Source organism: Tripterygium wilfordii, chromosome 20, assembly GCF_013401445.1.
Source record: "Tripterygium wilfordii isolate XIE 37 chromosome 20, ASM1340144v1, whole genome shotgun sequence".
NCBI lineage: Eukaryota > Viridiplantae > Streptophyta > Magnoliopsida > Celastrales > Celastraceae > Tripterygium > Tripterygium wilfordii.
In genome coordinates, this window is record NC_052251.1 from 3,232,312 (window position 1) to 3,249,106 (window position 16,795).

General features: G+C 33.5%; 2 protein-coding genes across 2 annotated transcripts; one reads left to right on the top strand and one right to left on the bottom strand.

Annotated features, from left to right (window-relative positions):
- The first annotated feature begins 679 nt into the window (after window positions 1-679).
- On the top strand, window positions 680-6,261 carry LOC119987249 (myosin-11-like). Its single transcript, XM_038832108.1, has 9 exons — window positions 680-1,114; window positions 1,495-1,695; window positions 1,792-1,914; window positions 2,100-2,137; window positions 2,255-2,363; window positions 2,597-4,858; window positions 5,046-5,201; window positions 5,450-5,580; window positions 5,744-6,261. Exons 1-9 carry the CDS (start codon window positions 1,037-1,039, stop codon window positions 5,985-5,987), a joined length of 3,342 nt encoding a protein of 1,113 aa, XP_038688036.1. The 5' UTR covers window positions 680-1,036; the 3' UTR covers window positions 5,988-6,261.
- A 146-nt stretch (window positions 6,262-6,407) lies between these two features.
- LOC119987250 (protein LURP-one-related 4-like) lies at window positions 6,408-7,693 on the bottom strand. The gene is made up of 3 exons (XM_038832109.1): window positions 7,142-7,693; window positions 6,844-7,074; window positions 6,408-6,752 (listed from the first exon to the last, which is right to left on the bottom strand). Exons 1-3 carry the CDS (start codon window positions 7,517-7,519, stop codon window positions 6,618-6,620), a joined length of 744 nt encoding a protein of 247 aa, XP_038688037.1. The 5' UTR covers window positions 7,520-7,693; the 3' UTR covers window positions 6,408-6,617.
- Window positions 7,694-16,795: the final 9,102 nt, after the last annotated feature.

Here is a 16,795-nt window from a genome sequence, read left to right on the forward strand (position 1 = left end):
GATCGGACCATAAAAATGATAAATTACTCATCAAGCCAACACGATTTTGTCAAAATATCATATATGCAAGTGATCAGAAAAAACCGGTCAAACCGAGTTGTTTTTGATAAAAATCGTTGAACCGTGTCAGTAAAACTGGATGATTTTTCAAAATACTTTAAAATATTTTATTGATTTTGAATTATTTATTATATATTATTAATTTATGAATTGATACTTGATTTCTATATGTATTGAGTACATTGTTCTGTATTAAATATGTGTATTAAATATGTGGTGCACTTGATTTTCTAATTTCTTAAAAAAAATTTATGAATGATCATATAATATTATTATGGTATGTATTTTTAGCAATTACTTTTAATGTTTTTTATTTTTAAATTAAACATACCAATATGGTTCCACCGATGATCCACTAATTGAATCAATGAAGCAATGATCCGGTCCTTCGCATGGGTCGAAGTCCGTTAAAGGTTTTTATAACATTGCTTGCAAGACAATTCCTTGGAAGCAGAAGGGTAGATATGTCAAATTAAAAGCCTGTAACTACTGTTACTTTGACCCTAATTAAAATATTGAGAAGAAAGCTTCTTTCTCCTAAACACTTTATTTTTTTATATTTAATAAATAATAACTAAAAAAAGCCTCATGTCATGTCATGTGTCATCTCTCTCTAAAAGACTGTTGTCAAGAGAGTAGTAGCGGTAGAGCACAGGACGCTCTCTCTGTCTCTCAGATCTGCTCTTTTTTTTTCTTTTTCTTCTTCACACTAACTCGCTCTCTTAACTCGTTCTTTCGCTGAGTTCGAGTCGGATACATTATTGTTTGAAGTTTAAACGAACTCTGCAGTCTGTGCCGTGTATGTATCTCTCTGCGTTTACTGGTTCTGTGTACATTTGGAGGAGGGAGGAAAATGTCAACTTATGTCTTGTGCATTGAAGTCATCCACCACGGAAATGGTGGTTTGAAAGGAAGTTTGGCCTGAACTCCGGTGAGGCTCCGGTTTGACGGTGGAAAGTTTTCTTCGGCGGCCAGGATGTTCAGGTCGGCGAGATGGAGGAGCGAGAAGAACAAGATCAAATCTGTGTTCAAGTTGCAGTTTCATGCTACTCAGGTACTTCCAATCTCGTTTTGTCTAAACTATTTCGGTAATCTTGTGAATTTTTCTCTCCTCTCTCTCTCTCTGTTTTTTTTTTTTTTTGAATTTTCTTCGATATTAGTTGAATGTGGTTGTGTTTGGTTGCTGAGAAAATGCAGTAGAAAATAATAGAAAACGTAACTTTCAATTTCAATTTTTGGCAGTTCAAGATCATTAGAACCAATTACATTGTTCCTTCTCTAACCATTCAGCTTTGCTTCGATTGTTGAAACTTAAATTGAATCCAAATTTCATTTTCTTGAATCCATTTCGTTTATCTGGGCAACTGCCAACTGGAGAGTCAATGTGATCAGAAAGAGAGATAATTGAATAACAAATGGTTTTTTGATTATCAGGTTTCTCAGTTAGGTGTTGATGCTTTGATGATATCTGTGGTGCCTGTGGATGTGGGGAAGCCAACAATGAGATTAGATAAGGTTGTTGTACAAGAAGAATGCTGTCGGTGGGCAAATCCGGTTTATGAAACTGTGAAATTTTTTCAGGACCCAAAGACGGGGAAGATCAATGACAGACCATACCGCTTTATTGTCTCAGCTGTAAGAAATATAGTTGATAGTGATACTATTGATTCTTATTCATATGTTTTTCTTTTTGAGTGTTTAGTTTATGCAATTGAGTTTCGTGGGTTGTAGGGATCATCCAAAGGTGGTTTCGTTGGGGAAGTTTCAATTGATTTTGCTGATTATGTTGAGGCAACTAAAGCTTCCACTGTCTCTCTTCCTCTTAAGTATTCAAAATCCAATATAGTCTTGCATGTGAGTACTCTCTTTCTCTCTCTTTCTCTCTTCGCTCTCTCTCTCTGTACATTTATGTTTGTCACAAATGAAAACATGACATTTTTATTATTGTCATGAGGCATCTGTTAACCATTGTGATTAAATATGAAAATGCGTTGGATCATTGACGCTTACAATTGAGTTTTGGCTGTTGATTTCAATAGATTTCAATCCAGAGGCTGCAGGGAAATGTTGATCCGAGGTAATAACAGATATCATTGTTATTTCCTCGTGTCTTTCTTTTCTTTTCTTTTTTCCTGTTGGTGTTCTCTCTCATAGATTTGATGGAGAAATTTATCTTATATGAGAACTTCTGCAGAGAGGTCACGGATTGTGAAGACACAGTAAATATGCCCCTGGATAGGAGATTGAGGACCCAACTAAGCTCTGGTGATTCAGATGAAAATGTCAAGAGTGACTTTATTCAAGTAAGACTTTGACCTTTTGTTGCTAAAACCCATTGCATGATTGCATCGCACCACTTTAGTTTCTTATTTATATGTGGTAATAGATTATACTATTTCTTATGAAGACATAGTAGAGTAGGGGATGGTGGTGCTAATGGCTGTTGCTTCTTTCACTCCAAATGTGTACTCTTAAGACGATCTGCAACAATAGGGTTTTCCTTCTTCTAAGTTAATGCTGTTCTATTGTTTCTCAGGATGTGCCACTTACAAATGCTACTCCTCATGTGAAAGTAAATGGTAACCACAGAACATCAAGTGGATCCGACATCACATTGTCAAGTTCAGAAAGCAGCTTAGGGCTTGATACACCAAGGGGATTTGAAACTAGAAACAGTAACAACAATCAAAATCCAACTACAGTCGTATCATCAATGAACCATGCCTCAATGCCTCAAAAAGCATCAAATGCTCCATACACATTCTTTGAGGAGAATCAAAGAACAAAATGGGAGTGGTCAGGGGGTTCTGATCTTGGAATGAGCACATACGAATCTACCAATGGTTCTCATGACAGCATTCCAAGAGAAAGATCTCAAGCTTCAGAATTTGAAATTGAAAAGCTCAAGTCCGAACTTGTTGCTTTGGCTAGGCAGGTCGATGTGTCTGAAATGGAATTACAGACTCTGCGGAAACAGATTGTAAAAGAAACCAAAAGAGGGCAGGATCTCTCAAAGGAAGTAATTATCTTGAAGGAGGAGAGAGATGCTTTCAAACAAGAATGTGAGAAATTCAGGTCCTTTCAGAAGCGCACCGAAGAGGCAAAGAGTAAAAATAAGTTACAGCATGAGAGTGGGGATCCAAGGGCTATGCTAGACGAGGTCAGACAAGAATTGAATTATGAGAAAGACCTAAATTCCAATCTTCGGTTACAACTACAAAAAACACAGGAATCAAATGCTGAGTTAATTCTCGCTGTACAAGATCTAGAAGATATGTTGGAGCAGAAGAACAGGCATTTGCACAATGTTGCTAAGAAGTCAGGATCCTGTGAGAATATGGAAGAGCTGGGTAGAACCATCTCAAGGAGCGAGACTGATGATGATGAGGAGCAAAAGGCACTGGAAGAGCTTGTTAGGGGACATATAGATGCCAAGGAAACATACCTGCTGGAGCAAAAGGTTATGGACCTCCAAAGCGAAATACAGATTTTCAAGAGAGATAAGGATGAGCTAGAGATGCAGATGGAGCAGCTTGCCCTTGACTATGAGATACTAAAGCAGGAGAATCATGACCTCACATATAAGTTAGAGCAAAGCGAGCTGCAAGAGCAACTGAAGTTTCAGTATGAATGCTCATCCTCATTTGCTAATGTAATCGAACTTGAAGCGCAGATTGAAAAGTTGGAAAATGAATTCAAAGAGCAGTCACAACAATTCTCTGACTCTTTGGCGACCATAAGTGAACTTGAATCCCATATAGAGATCTTGGAGGAAGAAATGGAGAAGCAAGCACAAGGATTTGAAGCTGATCTAGAAGCTGTTACCAATGCAAAAGTTGAGCAGGAACAAAGAGCCATCAGAGCAGAGGAAGCTTTGCGCACGGCAAAGTGGAAGAACGCCAATACTGCTGAGAGGTTGCAGGAGGAGTTTAAAAAGCTCTACGTTCAAATGACCTCAACCTTTGATGCAAATGAGAAAGTGGCCATGAAAGCACTGGCTGAAGTAAGTGAACTTCGTTTGCAGAAAACTACACTTGAAGAAATGCTCCAGAAAGCTAATGAAGAGCTTCAGTTGGCTAGGGTTGACCATGAGGCAAAATGGTGTGATCCTTCTAACCAACTAAATGCTAAGACAAATCATGTAGAACAGATGACGTTGGAAATAGATGACAAGTCCAAGGAGCTTGAACATCAAAGGAAGCATGAGGAAGTCGTTGGTGGGGCTTTCTCTAAAGAAATCCTAGGACTAAAGGCTGAAATTGAAAGGCTTGCAAAAGTGAATGCTATCCTTTCTCAAAAAGCAGAACAGACAGAAAAATTGAGGGTTGAACTGAAACAAATGAAAGCATCGATTGATGAGGCTGAGATGCTGGTGCGAAGAGGGGATGTGGAGAGAAATGAACTGTTGAGTACAATTGCATTGGCGCAGAAGGAAGCAGAGAATTCACTGGAGGAACTAAATCAGATGAAATCTATCAAAGTTGAGAAGGAGAAAGAAGTTGAAGACATACGATCAGAGCTAGAGACATTTAAATCGCAGTGTAACGATTTAAAGCATTCTTTGTTTGAGGATGAGACAGATAAGGAAAAACTCAGAAAGCAAGTATTCCAATTAAAGGGGGAACTTACAAAGAAGGAAGATGCTTTTAACAGTATTGAGAAGAAACTCAAGGATAGCAATAGGAGTACAACAAATTTTGATGCAACAAAAATTACTTCAAGAAACAACAAATCATCTTCAGTCTGTAATGCCCCTAAAGAGGTGGCAAATCTAAGGGAGAAGATAAAATTGCTCGAGGTAAGTGTACAAAAGTTAAGTAGTCAGAGTACTAGTTAGAAATTGCTACCCTAAACTGGAATTCTAGATGACTGTAAATATGCCCTGTAGGTAGAATAGGGTTGCTCTTCGTTTTGCAAAATATGTTTCTTTTGTGTTTGTCTCCGTTAAGGCACACGTGAAAAATTCTTATTGATTGTGTTCACAGGGACAGATAAAGCTGAAGGAAAATGCTTTAGAGACCTCCACAAATTCATTTTTGGAGAAGGAAAGGGATCTTTTAAACAAAATTGAAGAACTAGAAGGCAGAGTGGACGAAATTAGGCACATCAGTACAGAATTATGTGCCTATGAAGTTCAGAAGGTTGATATTTATGTTTAACACATAGTGTGTCAGAGACATATACATATGCCAATAATATATATTCAAGGCTAGTTGTTACATTGATGAAGTCTGTTGAAATTTCTATTTCATTTTCATTTTATCTGATTTAACTGGGATTTTCTATCCTTCGTAGAGAAACATAGAAGAAACTTGTTAGATATGCTTCTTAGAGTGAAAAAAGGTTGTAGACAGGCACTAATTCTCTGATACTTCATTTTGAAATGCAGGGAGTGAAAGACTTAATTGGCGTTAGTTCGAATGATACTGCCACTGAAGAGGTTAGAACGATAGATGAATATGTAAACAACACAGCATGCAAGTCCGGAGAAAATGGGACTGCGGAAACATCAATTAAGAGGTATGAATTGAACCATCGGAAACATCGAAGCCATATTGCTTATTGTTTTTTACTTTTTTCATTTAGTTAGCTTAAGGCAGTGCAGCTTAGGACTTTTTAACCAATGCTAATGCTATTCGTTTCCAATTGACATCTTATTCATTTTGTTTTCCACTCTTTCCAGTGGTGAACACCTTTCAGCAGAGAGAGTCATGAATGTCCATTCTTCCAATAATAGATATTGCAACAGCAATGAGTTGTTAATGGAATTAGTATCGCTGAAGGAGAGAAACGATGTAATGGAAAGCGAACTCAAGGAGATGCAAGAGAAATATTCAGAAATAAGTTTGAAGTTTGCAGAAGTAGAAGGTGAAAGACAACAGCTTGTGATGACTGTACGTAACCTCAAAAACTCCATGAAGAACTAAGAATTGTTTTTTGATTTACTTATACCATTTATAGTTGAAGTAGCTGTTCACACGTCCAATCTAGATGGGACAGTCCCCTGAGATTCAATAAATTAATTTGTACAAAACTAATAGAGATATGAAGAAATGCCAATGTAAATTAGTTGCCTTTGTTTATGCAGCTCGTGTTTTTTTTCTTGTAATTTATTTATTTTCAAGGTGGTTGAAATTTTGTATCATTATATTGTTTTCTTTTTGCACAAGTAATCGAAAGTATTACAGGCTAGAGGTTCTATCTCTTCACCTTCATGTTACAAAGTTGTCTGTTTGATTTTGAAACTTTTGCCCGTATTTACACAATTAGTGAGATGATTGGCCTCTGGTCAAATTTCCTGCCTGTATTTCCAGAACCAAAGTCCAAATTTGCTTGGTATGTGCTCATAAATCGTTGTCGAATTTCTGTATTGGTATGTGAAGCTAAGGTACTATTAGCACCATTATGGCCAATTCTATTGGTACAAATGGGATGTCTTCCAGCAAAAAAATCAATAAAAGTCAGCAAGAACAGAATTTTCTTCTGCAGTCGGCTCTGTATATACAGAATCTTCCTCTGAAACTTGGAGATACTCCTGAATTCTCTTTGAAAAGTATTCACAATCTATGTTGTATTAGTCCATACACAGTGACTATAGCCATGATGAGAGAATGATCTACAAGGGGCTCTACTGTCAGACTCAGTACATCATCTCCTAATAGTACTCCCGAAGATGATTGCTTTCTGTTCGCCTGCACAGAACACCATGTAAGGTATGTTAATACATGATACCTGAAATCATATCACATCTATGATTGAAAATGATATTTAGTCATAGCTCACCTCAGCAACAATTACTCCATTGTTGTCTGTAATTTTGAATGCTGATTTACCAGACAAGGCTTCTAATCTGTAGTAACTTGTTTGACCATTGTCAGACCGCAGGAGCACCTGATACGATAAATCTCTGAACATCCTCCGGCTTCTTTTAACTTCTATTGATGGCTTTGGATTACTGCATTTGTACCCGTCCCATCGTCGGAATAGTTTCTGCACAAAATTGAAGAAGATTTGCTTCAGTTTGTGTCCTTCTCATTCATAATTAAGTTCTTGGTCATGGGAATGACACACATCAACATACCTTTCTGAGTATGGTGAAGACAACATTGCCGCGGAGATCCATGAGAAGAACTTCATTGCTGCACTTGCTGTCATAGTTGTCGATACGGTAAGTAATCTCACCATCTTCATTGAATACAGTGCATCCATTGCTTTGCATCACTAGTGATTTCATCCAAACTGTGAATGCTTCTCTTTTTGAAGTGATATAACAAGAAGATGATGAAGAAGAAGAAGCAGAAGAAGAAGAAGTGGTTGGTGTCATAGGATGAATCTTGCCCATTTTAGGGAAACAAAGTTTGTGATTATTGGAATGAAGAAATAATACTAGATCTGATCTGTAGTCCCTATTGCAAAGTCTTGGAGGGTACAGAGTATATATAATAGGTGGGGATTTCATTTAATTATTTTGCGATAAAAGATTCCACCATGTTTATGGTATGCACATGTTTGTATATATACTCTATTCATTCAACGTCTTAAGGCTCTTTTATACAGTGTTGACTGATTCTCTATGTACACCAAACGAGTACAATAGAAAAAGGAAGTGTATATTGTATTGTAGGACTGTAGAATCCAATGCATGATTTTTTTTTTGGTAACAGAGAACGATGGCCTTTTGAATATCCGATATGAATCTAAACTGGGATCGTTAAACCTGCGGGCACAGAAATTTTCCACCTAATGACAAAATAAGTTGAGTCAAAACCTAGTACGTGGTGAATCCTTGATCTCACTGCAAATATATTTTATTTGTAAAATCTGTTGATTCCTACTTCCTACCTCGTGCCATTTATCATTGTTTTGTGGGTTTTTTTTTGGGAATAATTTAAAGTTAATATATTTAATGTTCTGATATTAAAAAGATTGTAGTTATATGTTAAGTCATATATACATGGATGAACATCCTCCAGCTCGGATAGGGTTTGCACATATCCATTACTAATTAATCAATAATACATACAATGACAAAGTGGATGAAATAGGTGATGTAGGGCTAAGGCATCAAATAGTGAAAAATGTGATAAATATAACTAATTATAAAATTATAATCCAATAGATGTTTAAAATCATACCTAATTTTTTTAAAAGCCTTATCCCTTTCTGTCCTATATGTATGGTATGATACCCAGAACATATATTTAATTTTATCAACCATTTTGAATTAATTACTCAACTAGTTGTGGAAAGGAAAATATTTGTTTTTTTAACTAAGATGGGATGAGAAGCATATATTCACATGAGCAACACCACTTAGTTATACTTTTTTAATTAGCTCTGACTGCTGAACAATGAAGCTTCTTGGGCGCCTAAAAGGACTATTGAATTCTTCTTCTTCTTCGTTTTTTTTGGCAAATACAAAATCTATATACTATATTATAAAAAGTTACCCTAAACACCTAAAACCTTTTTTCTACGCTAAACCCTAAACTATATTATTGATTACGATCCATTTTATACAAACTCGTGGCATTTTATACAAAATCAATTCTTGAAATGTAATAATTTCTCGGATTTGAGAGCTCTATAATTATTGGTCTAAAATTTTCAATCTAATTATCAAATTAAATGTCACATCATCTATCTTTTATTTTTATCCAAATAATGTCACATCATTCTCTCTCCTCACATATGTTTTGGACTTTATTTTAAGAAAAAATAGGTTACTTGGCATCATATCAGTCATTAAATGAGAATTTTAGATTTACAGTTATTGAGTAACTGTAGGACGTTCATTCCAAAATCTATATTATTCACCATGTGACACCTCATACCATCTCAATTATTTACTATAATAATAATGTTTCCAAACTTATGCAATTTAAATCCATGAGTTACAATAATAATTATCTTAAATTTCTTTTAAATTCTTTATAAGTTATAACTACACGCTTTCTTACTTATAGTTTTTACAATATTAAAAGTTAAAATATTCAATAATACTAATCATTAAAAATTAATTTTCTATCATACACAACAAATATTATAGAACATTATTGTTACAATAGGAATAGTATACTGATAGAATAATAATAAAATTATTATATTTGATTAATTATGAACTGAAATTAGAAACGTGCATCCACAAGCCTAAACGTAGTAGCAAAAAAAATACAAGTCAAGAAGACCCGAGCCCAAAAAGATGCCACGATGAGGTCATGTCCATTGTCAAGCCACCATTTGGAGGTCATCAAAATACAGATTAGAGAAATTTTGTTATAGGAAAAATCAAATTTTAGGGAAACTATTAATTTTATGTTTTCGTATATTTATCAAATTTATGGCATTTGTAAGTTTATTTATCTTATAGGAAAACCAGTTTAGAAGTTATATCTAGATTCGTTAATGACATCTTCAATGCGACAATATTGGTTTATGTTACACACACATGAATTCTCTAGTGAAGACGTCTTTATTGGGGTTTATATAAGTACTTCTATTTTTAAGTCTCAAGATTTGATCAATTGATCAAAATCAAATTTGATTTAGGGTTTAGGTTTTAGTATTTGAAATTTAAAATTTAGGGTTTATGATTGTTTATCACCAAAAAAAATTTAGGATTGTTTAATCTAATCTCAAATACTTTATGTTTGGAATTTAAAAGTAAAAGTACTTAATATGAATTTCAATGACAACTTTTTTACTAGAGAATGAAATATATACACGGCGGGTCCTATGTGGCCCTTACTTTTATTGTGGTTTATTACAGTCATTGAATTTCAAGTGCGTAAAGTTGATGCCCATAGTTGATGTGCATGTGAGAATTCCTCTATATGTGTGTGAGAGATTTTTCTCACATGTGAATAAGAAGTGTGAACACGAAATCCAATGGTTGTAGTAAACTACAACAAAAAAAGAGGGTCACACATTTGTTATGGGACCCGCCACATCTGTGGTTGAAAAATAAATTCACAAAATTGATTCACATGTGAGAATTGATGTATATATGTATATGTATGTATGTATATAAAAGATGGGTAAAAATATATAAGAGACTCCACCTAGCTAGGGTTTGAGCAATCCGGATTTTTTATTTAAAAATAATTTGTGCTTAATTATGTCAATATATGTAGTATCTTAATGTTGGGTGAGTCTTTGGTGTATGCGGGTGTATATATATATATATAGTACTTCTCACATGCGCATCAATTATATGCATCAATTAAGAATGAAGTTGTTGATAAGAGATTCCTCTGGTATTGTGATGAGTAAGAAAATACTCGTATATACATATACATATAAATTTGATTATCAATCTTGAGGTTCTCCTGCGTATTTCTTAAATACATCTATAGGACAGCCTTCAGTTGAATTTGAATCATTTATTAGATTTTTTTTTAATTAACACACAAATATATTTATTTGTTTTAATCAAGGGGAACAAACCCTAACAGTGACAGATATGAATAAGTTTGTGTATGTATATATATATATATATATATGTATGTATGCAAAATTAACAATGCAAAGCGACTTGGTCCAATTTGATTAATCTGTAAAGCCAAGCCGACTTTGCTCTACATGCACATGATCTTATCTTTCGTTTTTCTTTCATTAGTCTACACATGTTGAACTTTATAGTTTATATATATCTACCACGGTTTACAATTATTTTATTTTCACGTATATCGCTTCTCTATTATTTCTTTCATTCATCATTATCATCATCATCATCATCATCATATATATATATAAAACACAATTGGGTGTTACAATTAAAATTAATATTCATCTATGTTAAGACATAAAAATGTCTGACATCGCTTGGAGAGTACCAAATGATGTGCTTTATCTTCAAAACTTGTTTTTCTTCTTGTGCAAATATCTTCCAATCGATAGGTGTTCCATCTCATATAGCGTCGGCGATAAACAAATCATAGGATCATTAAAAAGCTTTGTAAAACCCTAGATTTTTTAGCGGTCTAGTTGAACTAATCTTGAAATATGAGAGAAATTGGAAATCTGGAAAGAAGTGCATAATCGAGATAATATAAAAGTTAATAGGAAAAAGTTATGAAATTTAGATAAATGAGCGGTCAAATTTTAATTAACAAAAAATCTAATAAAACCCTACCAAACTCTCCCTTTCTCTCCCTCTCTCGCGACACCAAATCGGCAAGAAGAGGATTTCGTTGTTCAGCACCGTTTTGGACGAACGAACCACAAAACTATCTCCACACTTCCAGTAACATAAGCCGACCATGAAACGACGTCAAGAGCCACCCAATTGATAAGAATTTCATGCCTCATATTGTAAATGTGGGCTTACTCATGGCCGTGTGATGGGGTATGTGTAAGCTCGGATATTGGTTGGTTGGTTGCTATAGTGCGTCGTATTTCTTGTTGATAGTAGCCGAATGTTGTTGTTGGGTTACTTTGCGGTAGTCATGCTAGTTACACACCACCATGAGACATTATTACTATCTGTGGGAACTTTACCCACTCTCATTTCTACCCATGTGATGATGGGTCAGCACTGCAGTGCAGTTGGATGCCACAGCATCTGATGATGTTTACGGACTGCTGTGTGCACGATGTTTATAGTTGTTGATTTCGCGGCCATTTTTTGTCAGGTTTTTAGATATTAGTAAAATCGACCAATTTAATTGGTCGTTTTTTATTTTTTTGGCGTTGAGTTCAATATCTGAAATTCATAAGAGAGCTTGATACTTAAGCGGAAAAACATCATTACAAAGTTTTTAAAAAAATTACACATCGAACCGTAGTCAATTAGTCAGTGTAGGTGGGTAAAGAAACCAAATTATTAATTTTCAAACAAAAGATAGAATTGCTATTAGAGAAGAAAAGTGCTTCGCACAAAAAAAAATAAAAACCCCAAGAACGGACAAACAATAGATTATTTCAGGGATGGGTGTAGTAGGAGGCATCATGCTAATTCTCAAATATCATTTTTCCTGTTCGTTTTTGCTTTATATATTTGAGGGTTATCAAAAAAAAAATTCTCAAATATCATTTCGGCTATGCACATAGAACGTCACCAACAACAAAAATAAAATAAAAATCAATTTTAAAAAAAAATTAATACATAAGTTTTCTTTTATCTTAGCCCATTTTAGCTTGGACAGACAAAAGAAAATAATAGATTTAATGCTAAGACGCAACCAAATGACAATTTCATGGCATAAAATCCGAGGCAATTTTTATAGCATATTATGCTACTTTGAAAATGCTACCAGTTTAACAATTTTACTAACATTTTCATTTATATTTCTTTTATATCCTTAGTATTTCATTGTTATTCTCATTCTACCCCTCACCCTATTAATTAATAAATTATCCATATTTTATAAATTAAATAATATTTTATTTTATTTTATAAATTAATTAATTATCTTTATTTTATTTTAAATAATTATCATTATTTTATAAGTTAATTTCTATTTATTTTTACATTTTATATGCATATGTTACAACTTAAATACATAATACCCCTGTATGTAATTTGTCACAAAATACTACACAGTATAAATGTTACCAACAAAAGTTGAATCAAACACTGCAGCATATCTGCTACTAAAATTGTCCAGCATTTCTGGTACCACCATTTCAGTTAGCATATTAGCTACTTTCAATATGCTTAGCGAAACGGAGCCTTAGACTATCATTTTGTGAGAGGTTGGACAGAACACCCTAAATTGTATGGTTTTGTACTTCTGCTACTTCATTGGCGGGCTTTCACTACAAGAAATTAGTGATTTACCAACCGCTACATCGGTTGGAAATCTGGGAAAAATCGGTTGGAAGTTGTATTTTCCAACCGATATATATCGGTTGGTAAAAACGTCGTCGGAAATTATGTTCCAACCGATTTTTTGATCGGTCGGTAATTTTCAACCGATATTGTCGTTGCAAAAATATTGCATTCCGTTGGAATTTTTTTGATAGGTACCGTAATTTTTCGTTGGAAATAAGGTACAAAAAATCGGTTTTAAATATTTTATATACAATGGAAATCAATTATCCACAATAATTATTACCAAAATGCTAAGACGCAACCAAATGACAATTTCATGGCATAAAATCCGAGGCAATTTTTATAGCATATTATGCTACTTTGAAAATGCTACCAATTTTAACAATTTTACTAACATTTTCATTTATATTTCTTTTATATCCTTAGTATTTCATTGTTATTCTCATTCTACCCCTCACCCTATTAATTAATAAATTATCTATATTTTATAAATTAAATAATAATTTATTTTATTTTATTTTATAAATTAATTAATTATCTTTATTTTATTTTAAATAATTATCATTATTTTATAAATTAATTTCTATTTATTTTTACATTTTATATGCGTATGTTACAACTTAAATACATAATACCCCTGCACGTAATTTGTCACAAAATACTATACAGTATAAATGTTACCAACAAAAGTTGAATCAAACACTGCAACATATCTGCTACTAAAATTGTCCAGCATTTCTGGTACCACCATTTCAGCTAGCATATCAGCTACTTTCAATATGCTTAGACTATCATTTTGTGAGAGGTTGGACAGAACATCCTAAGGTTGTGTTTGGTATCACTTCCAAAAATTTTGAAAACAAAAATATAAAACATAAAATTGAAACTTGTTTGGTTGAACACTTAAAACTGAAAACAAAAATTGAGAACAAAAACCGAAAGCATAAAATTGAAAGAAAAAAATGTGTGTTTATGCTTTTATTTTCATAATAATAGAATATATCTACACCATTATATTTTTTATAACTGCAGCCTTTACCGTGTTTCACTACTGAAAACATCAACAGAAATAAAAAAGATAAGAAATAAAACAATAACCCAAAGTATATTTGATCATTGTCTTCATATCTCTATGCAATTTACAATATGAAATCTTAAAGAAAGTGCAATCTATAATAAGTGTAACTACTTCTGTTTCCAAAACTTTTAAAATTTTTTTTTTTTGTTTTCAAAAATTTTGAAAACTATTTTTGGTTTTCATAAAAACCAAAACAGAAAATAAAAATAAATAATATTTTTGTTTTTCTTTTCTATTTTTTGAAAAAAAAAAAACAAGAAACAAAAGTGATACCAAACAGATCCTAAATTGTATGGTTTTGTACTTCTGCTACGTCATTGGTGGGCTTTTGGGCTTCTACTTTTCATTGACAAAATGGTACGGCCCATTGATCTGATGTGACCACTGGGCTTTATTGGGAGAGGTCCATTAATTGGAAAGATATTGAACCAACATTAATTTTGATTAAGATCATTCTATACTATTCATAATTAGTAGTTAGTGTCAGTGGTCAGTGTATATTAATATATATCACAAGTGAAAAGCATTTCTATAAAATTCACGAGTAGCTCAGATGATATTCATATATGTGGTATCTTATAGAGGTTTCAAGTTCGAACCTCCCCCATCCCCTCCTCTGTATTAAAAAAAAAACATTTCTCGAAGCATTAAAAGTATTATATACCGCCAATAATTTATTCACAAATTGTTTATTAAGACTTGAACTCGAACTCGAACTCGAATTATTTAGTCATTAATCAATAGTAAATTTTACAATTACTTTATACTAAATATTTTCATATATTATATAATCTTTGTGGGATAAGCCTAGTTTGTGGCATAAGCCAAGTAAGAATGTTTGGGTAATACTCGAGCCACTAGTTTGAGTGATAAAAATGATGTATAATGACTAAGGTTCGAATTTCCGTCAAAAAAATGTTTGGGTAAAATTTCACTAAATTTGGGCTTTGACGGGTTGACCATGGTTAGGCGTCACCATTTGGCCCACGGCCTTGGCCCGGCCCAAAATTTATCTGGCATGGGCAGCCCGGCCTCGAAGTCTAACATTGCTTGGAGAGTACCAAATGATGTGCTTTATCAGTATGAGTGTACTTTCAACCACTTAAAGGCCAAAAAACAAACAATACCTCAAGAAATCGCTTTCTTTTAAGTTTATCTTCAAAACTTGTTTTTCTTCTTGTGCAAATATCTTCCGATCGATAGGTGGTTCCATCTCATATAACGCCATAAACAAATCATACGATCATTAAAAAACTTTGTAAAACCCTAGATTTTTTAGCGGTCTAGTTGAACTAATCTTGAAATATGAGAGAAATTGGAAATTTGGAAAGAAGTGCATAATCTAGATAATATAAAAGTTAATAGGAAAAAGTTATGAAATTTAGATAAATGATAGTAGCCGAATGTTGTTGTTGGGTTACTTTGTGATGGTCGTGCTAGCTACACACCACCATGAGACGTTATTACTATCTGTGGGAACTTTACCCACTCTCATTTCTACCCGCGTAATGATGGGTCGGCACTGCAGTACAATTGGGTGCCATAGCATCCGATGAGTGTTTAGGGATTGTTGTGTGCACGATGTTTATGGTTGTTGATTTCGCGGCCATTTTTTGTCAGGTTTTTAGATATTAGTAAAATCGACCAATCTAATTGGTTGGTTTTTTTTTTTTTATTGTTTTGGCGTTGAGTTGAACATCTTAAATTCATAAGAGAGCTAGATACTTAAGCAGACAAAGATCACTACAAAAAAATTTAAAAAAAATTACATATCTAACCATAGTCAATTAGTCAGTGTTGGTGGGTAAAGAAACCAAAATTATTAATTTGCAAACAAAAGATAGAATTGTTATTCGAGAAGACAAACAATAGATTATTTTCAGGGATGGGTGTAGTAGGAAGAATCATGCTAATTCTCAAATATCATTTCGGCTATGCACATAGAACTTCACCAAACAACAAGAATCAAATAAAAAATTAATTTAAAAAAATTATAATACATGAGTTTTCTTTTTTCTTAGCCCATTTTAGCTTTGACAGACAAAAGAAAATAATAGATTTAGACTATCATTTTGTAAATTGTATGGTTTTGTACTTCTGTTACTTCATTGGTGGGCTTTTGGGCTTCTACTTTTCATTGACAAAATGGTACGGCCCATTGATATGATGTGGCCACTGGGCTTTATCGGGAGAGGTTCATTAATTGGAAAGATATTGAACCAACATTAATTTTGATTAAGATCATTCTATACTATTCATAATTAGTAGTTAGTGTTAGTGGTCATTATATATTAATATATATCACATGTGAAAAGCATTTCTCAGAGAATCAGAGTAGCTCAAATGATACTCATGTGTGTGGTATCTTATAGATGTTTCGAGTTCAAACCTCCCTTATCCCCCTCCCCTGTATTAAAAAAAACATTTCTCAAAGGCATTAAAAATATTATATACCACCAATAATTTATTCACATATTGTTTATTAAGAATTGAACTTGAACTCGATTTATTTAGTCATTAATCAATAGTAAATTTTACAAATACTTTATACTAAATATTATCATATATTATATAATCTTTGTGGCATAAGCTTAGCCCAAATAAGAATGTTTGGGTAATACTCGAGCCACTAATTTGAGTGATAAAAATGATGTGTAATGACTAAAGTTCGAATCTCCGTTAAAAAATGTTTGGGTAAAGTTTCATTAAATTTGGGCTTTGATGGGTTGACCATGGTCAGCATTGGATGACTAAATGGGCCATCACAATCATTCTTTAGGCTCACTTTTCATTAAATTTGGGCTTTGACAGGTTGACCATGGTCAGTGTTGGATGACTAAATGGGCCATGATAATCATTCTTTAGGCCCACTAAAACTTGCC

Coding starts and splice junctions, on each gene's coding strand:
- LOC119987249 (XM_038832108.1), top strand. CDS start 1,037: ATGTTCAGGTCGGCGAGATGGAGGAGCGAGAAGAACAAGATCAAATCT. Junction 1,696..1,791: donor ACCGCTTTATTGTCTCAGCT/GTAAGAAATATA, acceptor CGTGGGTTGTAG/GGATCATCCAAAGGTGGTTT. Junction 5,581..5,743: donor GCGGAAACATCAATTAAGAG/GTATGAATTGAA, acceptor CACTCTTTCCAG/TGGTGAACACCTTTCAGCAG.
- LOC119987250 (XM_038832109.1), bottom strand. CDS start 7,519: ATGAAATCCCCACCTATTATATATACTCTGTACCCTCCAAGACTTTGC. Junction 7,075..7,141: donor TCTTCACCATACTCAGAAAG/GTATGTTGATGT, acceptor CACAAACTGAAG/CAAATCTTCTTCAATTTTGT. Junction 6,753..6,843: donor ATGGAGTAATTGTTGCTGAG/GTGAGCTATGAC, acceptor TGTTCTGTGCAG/GCGAACAGAAAGCAATCATC.